Raw genomic sequence first — 20,374 nt, 5'->3', positions numbered from 1 at the left:
CCCATTCAGATATCCGAAACCACCCCATTTTCCACTCCAACATTAGGGAGGATATTTGCCCTAATAAGTCTCACCGAAGTTTAGCAAGTGACCCGAAGATGTCAATAGGGTTTCCAGAGAGAAATGTAGAAGAAAATAGTTTACACTGCCAAAATAGATTTCTCCCCTTGTCCTCACTAGATGGAAAAAAAATGACTACCACCGCATGGTTGTCGTCTTTTTAAATAAAAAAATACTTTGAACGTTACATTTTTGGTTTGGCAAGTATATTGAGGTTCAATTCCGAAGTCTTGTGACAATACTGAGATGAAAGTATGAGAGAATGGCGTGAATAAGAATATTTCAGTATCTCCAGGGTATTCCCTTTTAGCTTTAATTGTCTCTAGCACCCTGCTCCCTGGAATAAGTGGGGTCTTCTCTCATTTATTGGCATCTGGGTCCAAGTCAGACGACCATAGAGGTGTCCAGATCCTTCTTTGAGTTGACGGACAAGAATTGGTGTAATAGAAGAAAGGTATGAGGGGATGGTGGGCTGAGTTTTAACCGAATTAAAGTACCAGTTGGAGGATATTTACGCAGTTCGAGGCCCAATTGCACTTCTGCCATGTGGGTATACTTTAAAGTTATCGCGATATAATTGATTATCCCCAATGAACTGAAGGGTCATGGAATCTTCTTCCGTACAAAATGTCTGAGCTCATGAAAGAATAACAAATCTGCACTGACCTAATCTGGTAGATAAACTTATTTATTAATGAATTCTCGTCCTTTATCATATAGACACAACCTAGCTTCCAACCCGATCCTCCCCCTTCCTCCCTAGTGCACCACCTCTGGTCAAGCCCTGGGAAGAAGAGCCCAATATTATCTGCTCTTCAGTGGCCATAGCTGGGAGCCTGAATCGACCGCTGGGGCCCGTGGCCTGGTCGGAGCAGGTATAGGTGTCTTTTGCTGCTGTCTGGGGTGGGGTGGGGTGGTATACACACCACAATCCATGAGAGGATTGATAAATAATTATTATTTCATATATTTCTATCATCTGTTAAGCTTGTGTATGTAGTGGGATGTGAATTAGTGTGGTCCCTACTTCTTGATAAATATTAGGCATATTTTAATTTCCCAATTTCATCTGATGAAACTGCTAGCTGTGATCTTAAATCTGTTACCTCAGACTGCAACCTCCTTACCAACATAACAATGCCAGCAATATCAGCATTATAACTTGGCCCCAGTCCTGGAGCTACAGTATGTTGTACTGACAAATTGATACCATTGAGGCCCTCACAGTTCCCTCTTCCGGGCCAGCGCAAGTTTGAAGGCCCGCGAGGACAGAATAGCTATTTGAGCATCGGATTGCAGGTTCCATTAGCACAAGTTCATGTCTATTGGGATTAACGTCATCAGATGTAACCTCCAGAGACAATCAAGAAGCGAAGCATCCGAACCAGCTGAGCTCACCTTGGGTCTCGAGGAGTTAATATTTGTCTTTCTAGTAAATATGGTAGCAGCTTTTACTTGGTTCTGGCCTTTTGCTTTATCACCCCCCCAAAAGCCTTTGAACCTTTCCAATTAGGGTATCAATAACCTCAAGTCAATCCAATTCGGAAAAACGCCGCGCTACCCTGGTCGGACCTTTCAAACCTCAGACCCATTTCCCTCCTACCCTACCTCAGTAAACTTACAGAGAAGCATGTTAACACACACCTGTCGAAATATATAGAAGCAGCGGAAGCCCTGGACCCTTCCCAATCTGGTTTCAGGCCTAATCACAGCACTGAATCAGCCCTCCTCTCCGTGACCGACAACATCAGGATGTCACTGGACAGGGGGGAATCCGTGATTCTAGTGCTGTTAGATTTATCCGCTGCTTTCGACACGGTATCACATGAACTCCTCCTAGAAAGACTGAGTGATGTGGGAATAGGAGGCACGGCTCTTTCATGGCTAAAAAGTTTTCTTACGGATCGCACCCAAGGAGTCAGACTAGGCTCTCACTCCTCTCCATCTAGAGTGCTTACTAAGGGTGTGCCACAGGGCTCATGCCTTAGCCCCACGCTCTTTAACATTTATGTGGCCCCCTTAGCAAATATGATAAGATCCTTTGGATTCACTCCGGTGTCGTACGCTGACGACACCCAACTTCTGTTTCCCTTCACAACTCTCACACCGGCAATTCTTTCATCATTTGCCAGTGGGATGAGAACGATAGCACACTGGATGGCAAAAAACTTTCTTCAATGCAACGTGACCAAAACAGAGGTCATGCTGTTTGGAGGGGCGACTCTCCTCTGGTCACCTGATTGGTGGCCTCTGGAATTAGGCCCGGTCCCCAATCCTAAGCCCATAGCAAAAAACCTTGGTGTTAAGCTGGACCAAGCACTCCTACTCAAGGAACATACCACTCAGGTTGCAGGCGCCTGCATTCACGTGGTGGGGCTCCAAAGACGTGTCTTTCCTTTTCTGCCAGACAACCACAGAAAGACCCTCATCCAAACTTTAATCATAGGCAGAATGGATTACTGCAATGGGCTTTACCTATCGGCGAATAATGAACAAATAGACAAACTTCAGGTTGTCCAAAATACGGCAGCAAGATTGGCCCTTAACGCCCCCCCCAGAACGCCCTCCCGCCCCCTACTGCACCAACTCCATTGGCTTCCTGTGAAGCAGCGCATCAATTTTAAAATCTGTAACATCATACACAGATGCCTGTATGGTACCAGCCCCAAATACTTACGAGAGAAATTTATACCATACTGCCCTAGACGCGCACTCCGCTCTAGTAACCATCTGCTGCTACAAGTTCCAAAAATAAGAAGAGCTAGACAGGAAGGCCGAGCCCTGTCCTACAAAGGACCCATACTTTGGAACTCCCTGCCCACTGAACTGAAACAGATTAGCAATTTAGTGTTGTTCAGAAAAAAACTGAAAACTTACCTTTTCACCAGGCCATAATACCTATCCCCCCCCTCAGCGTTCACCCCTGTAGTAAGCTGCCCTAAAACTGCTGGCAACAGCGCAGAGATATCCCTTCGGGAATTGACTCAGGCGCTTTACAAGCAAATAAATAAATAAATAAATAAAGTGTTTTATTGGCTTGAGTGAGTGAGACCGTTAAAGTGAGCTTTGTGTTTGCCCATTGCAAAAGGTCCTGTACAAACTAAATTGAGAGCGTAAACAAACAAGCTTAAGACTCACCCATGACACAGTGGAAAGAATGTCCTTGGGCGTGATGTTAAGGGGGTGGCCCAGCCCAGCCTCCTCTGGGCTCTGATTGGCATAGGCAGGCAGACCCGCCCTTGGTCCGCGCGCACCCCGCTTAGCAGGAGTGAGAGCAGCGCTTTATAGCGCACAGCAGATGTTGGGCATTCCTCCCCCTGGCTCGCAAGGCAGTCGCCTCCTGGCGCGTGGATTTCTGGGACCTGGAGTTTCCAAAAGGCAGCAGACACGGCCATTGTCATCATCACCCATGTGTCTTCAAGCCCCCAAAGCCGCCCCCCCCCCCCCCGCTGGTCCCCATGTCTAGAATCCGAGCACCAGATTCACCTCTGCTAGAAATGAACAGTCCTTCCTCAGGAGTTCCTGGTTTCCCTCCTCCTCTATGCAAGGAATCCATCCAGGTGAGGTACTTGTCCAGGGGACAAAGACTGGCTTATATTGTTTATTTGGTAAACGTACAGACAGACATTTTTCAAACACAAAAACAACCAATGAAGGAGGAAGAAAGTGCAAGTGTGTCCTTTAGCTGCTTCAGAGAAACCTGCCGCCTTCTGTCCCTAGACAACCTCTAGCACCTAAAAGAAGATATTATTTTGTGTGGTGTCCACTTCAGAATGACTGAATCTCCAACATTTATTGTCCTCAGTAAAGCGATGAAGGTCAGAGTAAGCTGATAAAAACAATGTTTTGTCAAGCCCAAGCAAGAAACATAAGAGGTCCACATTGGATTTTCAGCAACATCGGCAATAGCTGGTGGGCTCCATTAGGCGTCTGAGTTGAGTTGTGAATACAGTAGATTTACAGCCATACCCAAGACATGTCTATGGCGCCAATTACCGTGCGATCTCCAAGCACAAGATCCTCAACAGATCCCAAGCAGGGCTCCATCACCAGTGCACCAATGCATGGTCGACATGTTACTATGATCAAGTATTGCCCTGCTGACTAACGATTTGTATTCTTGTTGCACTATCAAGACAGAGACTTACATCCGCTTAGGTAGAGACTGAATGTAAGAGTGAACTTTGATTTAATCCTTTTTAATGAAGTCTCTCGCCCAGTCCAAAGAAGTTCTACACCCCAACAGGTTGGGCTTTACTGGGAGCAGGTTCATCATCATATTACTTGTGAAGAAGCAATCTTCTCTCCATTCCTCAGTCCAGTGAGAAGGTCCTCTATGACACAGGTCAACTCTTTCGGGCATCAATCCCACCATAAACAAATAAAAAACAGTATGCAATCATTTTCCCTGATAACGGCTCCCTAATCCTTCATTTATACCCACAGCAATCACCCTTTCCAAAAAATGTTAAGTTACAAAAATATAATTTCTGTGCAAGGGTTTAACTTGATGTAATACAGCACACTGAGTGCCCCTTTGACACATGAAGTCCAGGAATGGTCTCTGTTTAAGGCGTTTTGTGCCCTCGATGATGATGCCTGTCACTAGTTCACTTATTTATGTAGAATTTGAGCCCTTTTTTCTTCTGGATTTCTTACTTGTTTCTGATAGCTGCATGGTTCTTCTTAACAGCCATAAAACGCTTCTTCTTGACGACAGCCGGTGACCCAATACCATTGTCCCACAGGTACTCTGGGGATAAGATCTTTGTGGGTTTGTGGTACAAAAAGTATTTGTTTAAGTAGCTCTCGTCATGCCAAATAGCCTCAATGCCTCTATCTTTGTCCCGCATCATGGCTTTGTGGCACTGGCCAGTGAGTTGATAGACTTCTCTTACTGAGCCTCCAAAAAAGCCCCCAGCATAATAAAAGTCCCCTTCGTCTCCCGGGATGTAGGCCTCAGACTGCGGCCTACGCTCATAAGTGAAATGAGGCCGCTGACCCCTATAGAAACCTGGGTGGAGAGTCCCAAACCTTTCGCTCAGTATTTCCACTCCAACAAAGTCGGTGAACTCCATGTCCACGTCCACCGACACAATGTATTCTACCTCGTTGATGAAGGTCTCCCTGGAGGCATTGTGGATCATCTCCATGCGCCTCATGGACACCTCCTGCCACCTCTTGTACCCCAAGACCTTGATGATGACCAGCTTCCGTCCAGATGGCAGTGTGAAGTCGGGTACCTGATCAGGCCGGTCTGTTAACACATAATAGTTCACTTTGTGCCCCACCATGAAGAACTTCTCTGCTGTCTCGATAAAGTGCTGGAGAAAGACAGTATACCTGAATAAAGAACAAAAAGATGTAAATAAGCACAAAATCTGCAGGTCCTGGGTCCAAAATGGCACCCACGATACGCGAGGTGCAACCACCTCAACAATTTCAAGATTCATTTACTTACTTTCTTGCATTGTTAAAGGTCAAAAACAGCTGTATTCAGATGTTCGCACAGTTCCTAACACACAATACAATTATATTCCAATTGTGCAACATTTAATATAGTTTTCCAACTCATATATTTGTTCGCAGAAAAAGCACAGTCACCTATGACAACATTGAGGGCATTTCTGTTGCAGATACTTGATGTGGCTCCAGGTCCTCATTAAGTCCACATCAGGCCAATACATATCGGTCAAACATTTTTTTGAAGCCACAGTTAGAGAGTTAACTTCTCACACGAACCACTAGTAGTGGCATATGTAAAAGGCATTTGTTTGACCTACACAAAACATGGTCTACATTGATGACGTACATTGTTTTGACTTTGGCCCATACCGACCCTTCTAACATCAAGATTAGACGGGAAACAGCCACTACAATGAAGCCGTTTCCAGAAATGCACTAACCACGCATGCTTTACAAACGCATGCGTGGTTACCACTATAACCTTTACCACGCATTCCTTTACTACGAAATACGTAGTAAAGGAATGTAAGTTAAAGGTTGGAAAAAAAGGGGGGGGCTGGGGGGTCTCCCCCTCCCCCCCCCCAAAAACGAGAGGGTTTAAAAAAAAAAAAAGACAACTTACCTAAAACACGCTCTTCTGTGCCTCTGTCCTTCTTGGAAAGCATCCCTAACAGACGTGATTACGTACGTGCGTCTACGTACTGCATCAAAAATAGAGAAAGGACCACTTAAAGAGTTAGAAGAAGGAGAATACCGTCGAAAGAAAATGTAAGTATATTTTTTAATTATAATAATTTATTAGGTTAGGCATAATTAAAAAAACATATATAGATTTGAACTACATAATCAATCATGCAGTCGGTTTAACGTGAAAATGCCAATAACATGCATAGTTAAACAACGAAAAACGTTGTTAAACTATGCGTGGTAAAGGCATTTTCGTGGTAAACCATATGCATGGTAATGGCATTCCGTTGTAACGCATGCGTGGAAAAGGCATGCGTTGCAACGGAATGCGTTGTAACATCATATAACCGATTAGACTAGACAGTAGCCTTTGAGAAGATCTTACACAGACGGCCTGATTCACACAGCTAAACTTACACTGTTGTGTGACTTTACGATTGTCTGCTATTCACAAAGGTATTTTACTAGTGGTATCTTTATGACTGAGGAGTCTCCGCACATAAAAATATAGGGAAGTTGTATCTTTTTAAGTGTGGAGACTCTGCAGTCGTAAAGATATTACTAGTAACATTTCTTTTCTTTGTAAATTACAAACTGTTGTAAACCTACACTGAAGTGTCAATTTACCTTTGTGAATCAGACCCCTAGGTGACATACCCTACGTACAACATTAGGCTACAATTGGTACCCTATCCACCTTTAGACATCCTAGTTGTAGACCTTCCAAGATCCTACTTGATACTGTACTGAATATGAATTTGGTTTCTGACTAGCCCATATACAATACATGAACTGCATTATGAATTGCAAGCACTTAAACTCTGTCTATACTTGCTATGTAATATACATTTATTTTTGCGGATTTATATAGTGCAAATGTGAATGCTTTACATGAAAATACTTACTAGTGCATGTAAACAGTTCACATCAGCACGGTGTCTAAGTTATATTACAACAGTAAAGCAAGTGCAATATACTGTTGAGAGTCCTGCTTTTGAATATAAAAGTGACTTCTGCGCGTTCATGCAGTCCCGAATGACGACTGAGGTCCTCTAATATAGTAAGCAGGCGCTCTATCGCCTCCACAGTGTTTCACTAGTACAGAAGCAGATCATCTGCGTTTAGGGATACAAGGTGTTTCACTGCTCCCAACTCACTAGCTCAATCTGCCAGAGAGTGTCTGAGCTGGCAGGCCAATGGTTCATCCGCCGAGGCGTAGAGCAGAGCGGACAGGGGACACCCCTGCTGCATACCTTGTTCCAGTTCCAGTTCGGACGCTATGCATCCATGTGCTTTCTCCCTGGTGACAGGGTTAGTGTATAGTAGTTTAGCCATTTCAATACTAGACAGGCCACAGTTCATGGCCTATTTCAACTCAAACATGTAAAACCAGGACAAAGTGTCTCTGCGGTCCGTCTAAGGGCTCATTACTCCATTCTCTTCTTGATGCATCCCTGAGAATTTGTTTGACCCTTCCTCCTGCAGAGCTCCTTCTGTGCCACAGGCTGAATCCAGGTTCCTTGCGACTCATTACATCTCGCATCTTGGAGAAGCTGGTACGCTCAGAGTAATGATCACACACTTGCTCCTCATTCTAATATGCTGTGTGATAGGAACAGCATTAATCAAACACTACCCTTGTCTGTTGTATGGGTTTACCTGCATCATCATCACTAGAAAATTCCTATTTCTGCTGTCTGATTTACAGGTATTTATTTGTGCTACTGACCAGTCCGGTTCTCCTCTACATCTGCTTAGAATCACCTCTGCATATCCGTCTCCCTATACTTGCCCAGATTATACTTTCTGTGTAGCCACTTAGAGCTAGCCAGATGTTTCACTTTTAAAGCTTGGGATTATCATCAAATTTCATTGTTGCTGCTTTTTGTTGACTGTCCGATTAGTAGCTCCAGTCCAAATTGGACTCTGGTGTAAATCCCTTGCAAGCCACGGCGCAGTAAATCAGTACGATCAAAGAGTATTTGGAACTCGCTCACCGGGAAACATCTGTTCTACCTATTAAAGTTAAAGAGATAAGCACTTCAAGCATGTCGGTTGCTGGTTTTTACTGTTAAGGAGCAATAGGCTGAGTAAGTACTTCTCATAATTCAATGACCATACTATCTGCTCTCGAATCTCCTATTTTAGCTCCACCCAAAAAATATACAGGAGATCTTTAAGTCCTGCCTTTCCAAGTGCAGATTACATATTTTGGCAAGGGCCATTCACTTCCACATAGATCAAACAAAGATGGCGTTTATTCTGAATTAACTGAATCTAAAGATGCATTGCAGGGGGCAATACCACTAGCTAATGGTAACAGCTTTGTTGTTAAATAGATGTAAAGATTATATTCCATAGCGTTCAGCTATGTTAGGACACTGTGAGACTATACAGGATACTGGAATTCAACTCTGAAACACGGCTGTATGGGTCGTGAGCATTACATTTATGCACAGAAACTGATATATTTTCAAGCATTATATGTTGTTTACAAGAACTTAATGCTGAGGTTGCCTAGAAAGATGAGACCGCCCTGGAAGCCTTTTATCGAGGATCATGGTAAGAAATAAAGGATTTCCTGGGTATGGTAATTAATAGTCCCACACCCCTTTCTGCTTTAATTGATTTAACTTTACACATTGAAGCACAGATCTGTAATCGTAGAGTAGAACAGAGAAGAGGTGGAGGGGCTCAAAATGTCATAAAGTTTATATACCACTAATAGAAAAGGGAAAGACTGATTTAGGAGCAGCAGAAACTATGGAGATTGGAAATTTGTAATGCCCTCTTAAGAGAATAAAAAGAATGCAGAAGAAAAGAGATGGTGTGTTTATAGTGTGGTCAACGTGATCATTATGTACTTAAGTGTCCCCAATTACTTGTAAACAAATAAGACCAACCTTGAGAGGTAATCTAGAATTGAATGTAATGAATTGCCTGTGAAACAACACATTTTTATCTTCATCTTCCCTATTCTCACCTTTGATGGTCTTTTTTTTGCCAGTTATAGCACTAATGGACCTATGGACTCAGACACCTCTTTTTAGAGAACCCTGAAAATGCTGTTAAAACAGAAGAAAGAGTCTGAAGCAGTTCCTAAAGTTGATGGTAAGTCCTTAACATCAGGAGAAACTAATGTTTAAATTCCATGTTTGATCCAGACTACAGAAGAGGGGCAGATGGATTGATAGATTCTCCCAGTTCTGCACTAATACTGAGTACACCTTGCTTAAGTGTGTATCGCCCCCAAACAGGCTAGTATAAGGAAGTTGTATATGTTACAGCTGATTGCGGTAGTCAAAGTAATTCTGTCCTGATCATAGAGAACTCAGCAAGTCCTTAATGTGCCTTCTTCTGAGGCCATACATATATCAGAGGCTTACTAGAAATTCATAGGGTAAATAAAAAAGAAGAGGATAAATTACCATCACATCTTATAATTATTGCCAAATTTGCCTAAATCCTGGGCATTGATTCCACATGGAAAAGGCTAACCCTGATGGTAAAAGAAAATACAATAAAGATGCGGACATTGCAGGAGGGGTTTATATGCCATTCATCACCTCCCTTTGAAACTCCTCTTTTTCATTTAGAAACATAAACGGTACCATGAGGAATATGTATACTTGACCATTATTTCCTGTTCTATTACACCATGCGCTAACAAACAAGCTGGGAGGAGCTAATTATTAAGTCCATATGGGGGAAGGCGATGAGTAGAAGGCTGCCTTTACCGCCCGATATGGGTATTTTGAATATCATTTCAGTTGACAGTAGAAAAAGAAGAAGCTTTTGTAGCCTGGAAAGCTTCCTTCATGTCAGTTTATACCCTACAACATCTAAGCATACCCTTCCTTTTATTTGTCAAGTCAAGTCAAGTCATAGAATTTATATAGCGCACTACATACCCAGAGGGTCTCAAGGCGCTTAGGGAGGGGAGGAGGATTACTTGTCAAATAACCACGTTTTAAGTTGTTTTCTGAATGCTAAGTGGTTCTGGGAGAGGCGAAGGTAAGTGGGGAGTGAGTTCCATGTTTTAGCTGCCAGGTATGAGAAGGATCTACCTCCCATGGTGGTCTTGTTGATGCGAGGTACAGTGGCGAGGGCTTGGCTGGAGGATCATGGTTGGCGGGAGGGGGTGTAGAAGGACAGTCTTGAGTTAAGGCATTCTGGTCCGATTTCGTAGAGTGCTTTGTGTGCGTGGGTTAGAAGTCGGAAAGTGATCCTCTTGTTGACGGGTAGCCAGTGGAGGTTTTTCAGGTGATCAGAGATGTGTTCGTTACGTGGGATGTCTAATATGATCCTGGCTGAGGCGTTTTGGATTTGTTGGAGTTTTTTCTGGAGTTTAGCGGTAGTACCTGCGTAGAGGGTGTTTCCGTAGTCCAGTCGGCTCGTGACCAGAGCATGGGTGACTGTTTTTCTGGTTTCGGTGGGGATCCAGCGAAATGTTTTTTTGAGCATGCGGAGAATGTTGAAGCAGGATGAGGAGACGGCGCTGACTTGTCTGTTCATTGAAAGTGATGAATCCAAGATAACGCCTAGGTTCCGTGCGTGGTCTGTCGGGATGGGTGCTTTTCCAAGGGCTTCCGGCCACCAAGAAACGTCCCATGCAGAGGGGGATGTACCTAAGATGAGGACCTCTGTTTTATCTGAGTTCAGTTTCAGACGGCTGTGTTTTATCCATTCGGCAACTTCTTTCATTCCTTCGTGTAGGTTAGTTTTGGCGGTGCTGGGGTCATTGGTGAGTGAGAGGATCAGTTGAGTGTCGTCCGCGTAGGAGATGATGTTGAGGTTGTGTTGGCGGGCGATGGCCGCGAGGGGGCTCATGTATACGTTGAAGAGGGTGGGACTGAGTGAGGATCCTTGTGGTACGCCACAGATGACTTCAGTGGCCTCGGACTTGAATGGAGGAAGGCGGACTCTCTGGGTTCTTCCGGTGAGGAACGAGGTGATCCATTCAAGTGCTTTTCCTTGTATTCCGATGTTTCTGAGGCGTTGTAAAAGGGTGCTGTGGCAGACTGTGTCGAAGGCTGCAGAGAGGTCGAGGAGGATGAGGGCGACTGTGTCTCCGTTGTCCAGTAGAGTTCGGATGTCGTCTGTTGCAGCGATAAGTGCGGTCTCAGTGCTGTGTTTGGCTCGGAATCCGGACTGTGAGGAGTCGAGGGAATTGTTGGCTTCGAGGAAGGCGGCGAGCTGGTTGTTGACAGCTTTCTCGATGACTTTGGCCGGGAAAGGAAGGAGCGAGATGGGGCGGTAATTTTTGAGTTCGGTGGTGTCCGCTGTGGGTTTTTTCAGAAGGGCGGTGAGTTCAGCGTGTTTCCAGCTTTCCGGGAAGGTGGCAGAGTTGAAGGAGCAGTTGATGACGTCTCGGAGGTGCGGTGCTATGACGGAGTCTGCTTTGTTGAAGATGTGGTGAGGACATGGGTCTGTGGGGGATCCTGAGTGGATGGAGTTCATCAGGCGGATGGTGTCTTCAGTGGAGATTGGGTTCCAGTCGTTAAGGGTGTTCAAGGGGGGTGGATGTTCAGCATATGGTTGGGTGGGTTGGTCTCCGGGTTGGTTGTCGAAGCTGTTGTGGATGTCTGCAATTTTGTTGTGGAAGAATAAAGCCAGGGAGTCGCAGAGGGCTTGAGAGGGGGAGATGTCATTGGAGTTGGCCGAGGGATTGGTAAATTCCTTGACGATGTTGAAAAGTTCCTTGCTGTTGTGGGTGTTGTTGTCTAGTCGATCCTTGAATGCTGTTTTCTTGGCCTTTCGGATTAGTTGGTGGTGTGTGCGGGTGGCGTTTTTGAAGGCGTCCTTGGTGCTAGTGGTTGGGTCTTTTTTCCAGGCCTTTTCAAGGGAGCGGCAGAGTTTCTTGGACTTCTTAAGATCATCGTTGAACCATGAGGCCTTCTTGCTGCCAGGTTTGCGTTGACGTTTTTTGAGTGGTGCTAGGATGTCGGCGGTGTTGGATAACCATAGGGTGAAGTTGGTGGCGGCTTGGTCTGGGTTAGAAGAGTGGGCTGGGGTGTTTAGAAGGAGCGATGAGGAGATCTGGTCGATGGTGATTTTGTTCCAGTTTCTTTGCAGAGTTGGTTGGGGGTGGTTGATGGGTTTCGGCTTGTTGTAGGTGAAGTGAACGCAGCTGTGGTCAGTCCAGAAGAGATCCGTAGTGTGGCTGAAGGAGACATGATTGCTGGAGGTGAAGATAGGGTCGAGTGTGTGACCTGCGATGTGGGTGGGGGAAGTGACCAGTTGTTTAAGTCCGAGGTTGGCGAGGTTGTCCAAGAGGGTGGTGGTGTTGCGGTCGTTGTTCTTTTCAAGGTGAAAGTTGAGGTCTCCCAGAAGGATGTAATCTTTGGAGGGGAGCGCGTGCGGAGTGATGAAGTCCGTGATGTCTTCACTGAATTTTGCGCGGGGTCCTGGTGGTCTGTAAAGGAGGGTGCCTCTGAGTGTGGTCTTGGGGTCGATGTGGATCTGGAAGTGAAGGTGTTCAGAGTTGGCGAGGTTGACGTCAGAGCTGGTTGAGATGTGGATTGATTTTTATGGACGATAGAGATTCCTCCTCCTGTGTGGCCGGTACGGTCCTTGCGTGTGATCTTATAATCTTCAGGGATGGCAATGGTGATGTCTGGGGCGGAGGAAGCGTTCATCCATGTTTCTGTTAGGAAGGCGACGTCTGGAGAGATGGTGTCTAGTAGATTCCATAGGTCAATGGCGTGTCTGTGGACCGATCGGGTGTTGAGAAGGATGCATTGTAGGTGGTTGGGGTCGGGAATCTGTGGTGTGGTCGTAGCGGAGATGTTGTCGGTGCCGATGAATTTGCAGGAGTAGCAAGAGAAAGGTCCATGGGTGTGTCCAGGAGCGGCTTGGACGCAGTTGGTGGAGCGGCCGGGGTTAAGGGCTAGGAGGGTGGCGGCATCGTAGGTAATGCGGGAGGGCTGGGCAGCGCGAGGGGCAGGGGGACTGGCGCTGGGCACGGTCCAGGCGCGGACGGGCGTAGACGGGCTTACCTTTGGCGCACCTTTGGCGCGGATTGGGCGCGGTCGCTGCGCGTAAACGCTGCGCGTTAGATCATTGGTCATAAATGGATGGTGGAGGGGGCGGAGCGTGGGAGGGGCAGCAGCTGGGAGGCGGTGGCGGGAGGAGGGGCGGCAACAACAACAACAACACAAAATGGAGGGTCAAAGGCGAGAGCCTTACACGCACTATCAGCTGTATTTTATTTAAATACAGAGTAACTGCCTCAGCGACGTCGCGTTAATAATTAAATAAAAGCGACAGTGCGGCGCAAATTAAATAAGTGATTTGGACAGTGCAGCACAGTTAAATAAATAAATAAATAAATCCGACAGTGCAGCGCTATGAAGCGATCGTGCAGCGCTATGAAATGAAAGAATAGCTAAGTCAATGCAGCGCTAGTAGCTCAAGAGCAGGAGGTCAAACGATACCAGGCTGGAGCGTGGGGGAGCAACCGGGCTGAAGGAGGGTCCAGGCGGTCACAGTGATCTCGGGGGCAAGGAAGGATACTAATCGTGGGTGGGAGGGGCAGCAGCTGGGAGGCGGTGGCGGGAGGAGGGGCGGCAACAACAACAACAACACAAAATGGAGGGTCAAAGGCGAGAGCCTTACACGCACTATCAGCTGTATTTTATTTAAATACAGAGTAACTGCCTCAGCGATGTCGCGTTAATAATTAAATAAAAGCGACAGTGCGGCGCAAATTAAATAAGTTATTTGGACAGTGCAGCACAGTTAAATAAATAAATAAATAAATCCGACAGTGCAGCGCTATGAAGCGATCGTGCAGCGCTATGAAATGAAAGAATAGCTAAGTCAATGCAGCGCTAGTAGCTCAAGAGCAGGAGGTCAAACGATACCAGGCTGGAGCGTGGGGGAGCAACCGGGCTGAAGGAGGGTCCAGGCGGTCACTGAATCAGATACTTCTTGCAGTGTCCTTGTCATCGTCCAGTCTCAAGGAGAACAAAGAAAGGAAATGTAACATCCGCTAGTCTTTCATTCCTTCACCTTAACTGTAGACCAGAAAAAATTTCACCATCTTTGATCATAAACTTAGATGTTTTTTTCCACTGGAAACATTAATTAAAAGAGTGGCAGCATGAGATCATAGTTTTGACGGATCATAAAAATTGGGAATATATCAAGTCCATGAAATATACTAATGCAAGACATGCAACGTTGGACTTTTTTCTCACAATTTGAATATGAGACCTGGTCGAGGTCATGGGAAGACAGATGGCCTTTCTAGGCAGAAGGAACCAGAGGATCAAATAATTCCAGGTAACCATTTATTATTACATTTGCATTCAGAGGGTATGAATGAAGCATATACATTTGTACAAGAGTAAGGAAACAACAATAACTGGTGAATCCCAAAAAATGGATGGAACAGGATTCTGAAAGAAGCATCAAAAATCAATCGTTATATCAATAAGATTGATGGTACGTTCCTAACAGAGAGTTATACAAATGTGTCATAAAATGAGGGCTGGAGCCACACCGGAGTTAGAAAAATGGTTAATTTATTACAAAGCATCTATTACAAAGCATCAAGTGGTGGTCCCATTTATTAAAACAGTGTATGGTGTGTACAACACCTTAGGATCAAATGACCCATGGCTTTATAGTGGAAATACCACTATCACAAGGTAACAATATCTGTTTGGTTGTTGGATTAGCACTTTTGTGGTCTTAACAAATCTACCCATAGCCCTTAAATTTGCCTGTGTACGTTTGAAAGAGGTTGTACATTAACACAGATTACCAAGAAGTATTGCTTTTGACCAAGGAGGACACAGTTTATTCCCCGCTTTTGGATTCTTTGCTAACACTACTGGGCACAGTCAATCAGTTATCATCCTCACACAGATGGGTCGCCTCAATTCTTCAATCCAACCCTTGAACAATTGGGTACACTGGATTCCGGTCACACATTTGCATGTAATATTTCATTACAAAGTCTTTTGGGATATGCACAGTTTTATTGTACTTTTGGCATTCATATACAAATGTGACCTTAAAATATTTTAGTGCTCCAGAGTTCCTGTGGTTAATGTCTAAGTCACAGAAATATAGAAGGTGCATCAAAAGGCAGATCATGCATTGATTCAAACAAAGCTTATTTAAAAATGTTGCACTCTTAAATATAGGTCGGCTCCCATTTATTAGTTATCAGACTGTGTGGTTAGTATTAAAGATTTCTTTGATTCAATTCAAACAGGTTAAATTCACACCTACATCCTCAGATCCCTATTTTATTCAGCAGTTGATGGGGAAAAGGGCAATGAAGCTTGAATATTTATTATGTGGTGCAAGATTCTAAGGGTAAAACCTGCAGCAGCAGCGAGAGCTTCCTCTCCTTCCCCTGTACTGGTTGATGTATCCCCAAATTTCAAAGTTGAAGGTATACTGGATGGTGAAATTTAAAATAGGTCATTCACAGTATATGGTTAGATAGAAGGGGTATAATTTTCCAAGTACAGCTTGGGATACTGCGAACTTTGTAAATGCCCTTAGAATGTTTAAGGCATTTCACTGACTCTTTCCTCAGTAGCCAACTACTGTCAACTGGGTTGGATGTGTAGAGGGGGATACTTTCAGGAATTCTCTACTGCACAGGAATCCTAAGTCAGGTTGGAATAGTCAGAAGGTCTCTGGGATGCCCACTATCCTGTGTTCTCAAGCTGATGCCAGTAGAAGGCTGAAGCTTGGTGCCTGTGGTGCGATACTTTGGGGTATGCATAAGTAGATGAAGCAGGTGGTACAAGACACCCAGCAGTGTTAGCTTGATGTGCACAGTGCTTAATTCGAACCGAGTTTTCCGGTGCTTGACACCGGCGGTTAATTGTCAAAAACTGCACTTATGACGGTCTCCCATGTATTGTCGCTGTTTGTCTAAATTAGAGGTGGATACAAGAACAGCTGTCTATTATTTCAGTATATACATTTGAAATGGGTAATACCTGCAGTCAAAGCCATTCTTAAATCTTTTGGGCACCTGGATTAAATAAATAAATAAATATATATATATAAATTTATATATATAAATATATAAATATATATATATATATATGAATCACCAAATTGCTCAAAGCTTTTTAGAGGCACACGACAGGTCACCGCCCTCGGGGCTTGAAAGGCTTCAAGGTTTCACGTGTCTTTCCGCTTCTCTGTGTTTTACTTGCCGAAGCGTTTCAGGGAAAACCGCCCCCTTCTTCATGGGCTGCTGTGAGAAACACTCGAGAGGCATTTTCCACATCACTTGACCTTTATTATTATTGAACAAACCCCCAAGTGGGCGTGTGCTCAGTGCACCGCTCCCACTGATTGATGGGACTTGTGGTCCTTGGAAAATGCAAAGTTATTATTTATTTCTTGTAGTAATTTCGAGTGTTCTTACTAATTGCTGCATAAATTGTCCTGCCTTCAGTAGGCTGAGTTGCGGTCCAGCACGTTTGTTGCAATAGACATGGAGTCCTGAGCTCAAAGAATCCCCAACAGTTGAGAACTCGGAGCCTCGTTGCGCTGACAATTCGTTTCAATTGTCAGTCCACGATGGTGCAGCAACAAAATCAATAGGGTCTGTTCAGCCTTTCGATTATAAACACGCGCATATTGGACACGTGCATATTCGAATCCAACGTTGTGTATATATAAACACATGCTTAATCAAATCCAACATTGTGTCAAAATTTTAAAGCAATCGGTGAAGAACTTTCGGCGATTTAAGATTTTGAACAAACAAACATTGACATTGTTATGTGTCTGTTCGGGCTTTTGATTAAAAACACGCACATATTGGACACACGCGTATTCGAATCCAACGTTGTGTTTATATAAACACGTGCTTAATCAAATCCAACGTTGTGTCAAAATTTCAAAGCAATCGGTGAAAAACTTGTGAGTAATACAGGCCAGTTTAAATTGGATTCTGGCCTCTAGTGGAAGCCAGTGCAGAGCTTTGAGGTGGGGGGAGATGTGGTTGAATTTCCTTGAGCCAGTTAGGAGTCTGGCAGCAGTGTTGAGACAGGCTTTCAAAGGGGCCAGGGAGTTCTTGGGTAGCCCTGCGAGAGTAGAGCATCCATATACTAGTGTGGATATGACTAGTGCCTGAGTTGCCGTTTTAAGGTCGGCCACATTGAGGAAGGGTTTTAGGTTTCTTAGGTAACTCAGGTGGAATCTGGCCGTTTTGGCAATTGAATTCATATGGCCACGCATGTTCAGGCTGCCGTCAAGGGTTATTCTAAGAGATTTCCAGAGTCAACAATGGTAGGAGGGCAGTTTAGCGCTGTGATGGTCTTGATCCATTCCTGGATGTCTTGATTGGGTTTGGGTGGGGAGATCAGAAGAAATTCAGTTTTACTTGGGTTGAGTTTTAGCTGGTTGGCGTTGAGCCAATGGACTGTCAGCTTCAGGGCCTCGTTCAGGGAGAGAATGTCCTCCGGGGAAGAGATTTTTATGTAGATCTGAGTGTCGTCAGCGTACATAAGGTACGAGATGTTGGCTGCACGTAGCACCTCGGTGAGAGGTTCAAGGTAAAGGTTGAAGAGGGTTGATACTTGGGGACTCCAACCGTAACCGGAGAGGGGGCGGATAGATTACCGTTGATGAGGACTCTCTGTGAGCGGGTCTAGTGGAAGGATCTAAACCATTCAAGGACCGTGCCATCCAACTCCATCCTACGTTTGAGACGTTCTAGGAGAATTTCGTGGTTAACCGTATCAAAGGTAGAGGACAGGTCTAGGAGGATTAGGAGACAAGTTTTGCGTAGGTCGAGGACTTGGAGGGCGTCATCCACTATGTGGAGGAGGGTGGTTTCCGTGCTGTGACCAGGTCTGAACCCTGATTGGAAGTCATCTAGCAGGTGAAAGTTGTTGATGTGTAGGCTTAGCTGCTGTTGCACATATTTTTCCAGAACTTTGGCAAGGAGAGGAATGTTGGATATGGCTCTATAGTTCTCGGCTATAGTTCTCGGCGGAGGCAGTGTCCATCGTTGGTTTTTTTAGGATGGGGATAACTTGGCCGGCTTTGAGCGGGTCAGGAATTGAGCCCTGTAGGAGAGAGACGTTTTTTTTATTGAGGTCCAGGAAGGGATGATAGCCTGAGAGGCAGCAGCTAGGCAGTTAGAGGGGGGAGCATCATTGAAGTGATTGTACGGTTTTAAGGAGGCAAGAATTCTCGAGATAGAATGTTCGTCATAGGTTTTGAACTTGGACCAGTGCACTAGGTTTTTGGGTGAGGTTCCTCACCACTCTGAGTCACACCACATCTCAAGCACGCAATGTATTTTTTACAGCGTTTTAGGCACGCATAGCTATACATCTTTCCGTTTAACCATCGCTTTAATCTCTCGACACTTGTCTAATTAACTCAACCATCATTACCAGCACTTTGGCCTAGCTTGTCTCTGCGTCAGTTTTGCAGGAATTTTAAATCACTCGCCTTTGGTTTTAATCATCCCCCATTCCCTCTTCCAGAATCTTACTCCTTGGGATCGGGACTGAATTTTCCTCTGATCCTCGTCTTCCTGTCTGGGAAGTCCAGCCATTAAAGGGTGAGTAGTGTAGCCCCTACTAGAAGGTGCATCGTCTCTGAGCACGCTTACAACCTCTGTTTTACATACACCTCCTCTTACCATTCCAGGCTGTCAACACGTCCTTCCCTTCCACCCCCATGCACCTTGTCTTGAGGAAGACCCCTCGTGACCTCCAACCGGGGAACCATTAGGGTCGAAACGTCGACGCCAACTTCTGGTCCAGCACTACCAGGATTCCGCGTAATGCAAGATAGGAATCTCTGGAATGAAAGCATTGTTTGGCCTACCTCCAAATTGTACCTAGATAGCCATGACCTGACTGTATATTTCGTAAACCATTTGAGCACTGAGCACTATTGTCACTCTTTTCACTTTGTATCCTTGTAATTATTTGTGTTCTGACAGACCACTTGTTTACTGTGAATATCAATGAATGACGTAATTCAGATAAAAATAATAGTACCAAAAAGCTCTTTATCTCTGTCCTTATTTATTAAGTATTGAAATTGTATACCAATAGCCGTATTCTAGAGGTTGCCCCAACTCTCCCAAACTGCACTTTGAGCTGTTCAGATTTCAGAGAATAGGCCTATGGCTCATAGGGAAAAGGCTATGTCGTTTTGGCCAGTATTAGTTCCAGTTCAGCTGTCCTTTGAGCAGACTTGTTACCTAAGTAGTCAGTCAGTCATAATACTTTCGTTTGATTTCATTAAAAATCTTAAAAGGGTATGCAAACCACCATATTACATTGTTAATTAGGTTGGGAATGTTTGACAATGCAAAAAATGAGTATGTGACACAATCAAGTACTTGAGCAGTCGTCGATAGTTAAATTTAAAAATTATCAGATTGTACAATAAAATATTATTATAAAAATTTGCGAACAATAAAAATAAGAGATAGCGGTGCTATTTGAAGATTAGGCAAGCCGTTCAGTTTAGTTCATTTGTATTTTTTTTGTCCAGTTCTTTTGCCGCCGGTTTCCAGAAAGTTATAGCTCTACAATATAGTTGAATTGACAAGCCTCCGAGACATTGTATGACTACCCCTCTACATGTCCTTGTTTGTGCCTTCCTCATTAACTCCCGGAGTAGTGTTTTTCTGATTTCTGGTAGTGAGGGGCAAATGCATAGAAGGTGTAGCATTGATTCTTCTCCTTGTCCGCAGAGTCGGCATTCTTTGTACGGCCTGCAACATTTCAATTTTGGAGTTAAGTCTTTCGTAGGGAAAGAACCCAGCCGCAGCAGCGTCAGGTAGTGCTTTTTTGTGCTGTGAAAAGTGTTCGGATAAGTATGCTTAGGGCTTCAACAACTGATACGATTGTATCCCTCCCCATGCGTGACTTTTCCTGGCGAAGGTAGTTTTGTCTATTAGTAACGAGACCCGTCATTACTCGCTGCAGTTTTGAATCCAGAGTATGTGGGGATTGTGTGCAATCCCTAGTCGAGCTGTAAGGCCAGGAGGGATTCTTATAGGATGGTAAGAATGGAGGTCTGTAGCCTGGCATGTTTTTCTATCTCTTCCCAACAGAAGTGGGCCAGAGTGTTGTGTTCAGCTTCCCTCATCCGCCAGTAATATTTGGCCATTGCCCATTGTCTAGGTGGTATCTGATTTTTGAGT

At 44.6% G+C, this 20,374-nt stretch overlaps 2 protein-coding genes across 2 annotated transcripts in view; both read right to left on the bottom strand.

Moving 5' to 3' along the window:
• The window catches only part of LOC147717962 (histo-blood group ABO system transferase-like), a 59,531-nt gene extending 56,063 nt beyond the window's left edge, over nt 1-3,468 (bottom strand). The window contains exon 1 of the mRNA XM_086924738.1: nt 3,199-3,468. Coding sequence (XP_086780864.1) covers nt 3,199-3,464 — 266 coding nt within the window. The 5' untranslated portion in view covers nt 3,465-3,468. The remainder of the gene's footprint in view (nt 1-3,198) is intronic.
• Nucleotides 3,469-3,632: 164 nt separating this feature from the next.
• The window catches only part of LOC147717961 (histo-blood group ABO system transferase-like), a 598,569-nt gene continuing 581,827 nt past the window's right edge, over nt 3,633-20,374 (bottom strand). Inside the window, exon 8 of the mRNA XM_086924737.1 lies at nt 3,633-5,403. Within this exon, the coding sequence (XP_086780863.1) occupies nt 4,716-5,403 (688 nt within the window). The 3' untranslated portion in view covers nt 3,633-4,715. The remainder of the gene's footprint in view (nt 5,404-20,374) is intronic.

The sequence above is a fragment of the Lissotriton vulgaris genome, chromosome 5 (assembly GCF_964263255.1).
Source record: "Lissotriton vulgaris chromosome 5, aLisVul1.2, whole genome shotgun sequence".
NCBI classification, from domain to species: Eukaryota; Metazoa; Chordata; class Amphibia; order Caudata; family Salamandridae; genus Lissotriton; species Lissotriton vulgaris.
The sequence above is the reverse complement of the archived record's forward strand: the minus strand, read 5'-3'. Positions and strand labels throughout refer to the sequence as shown.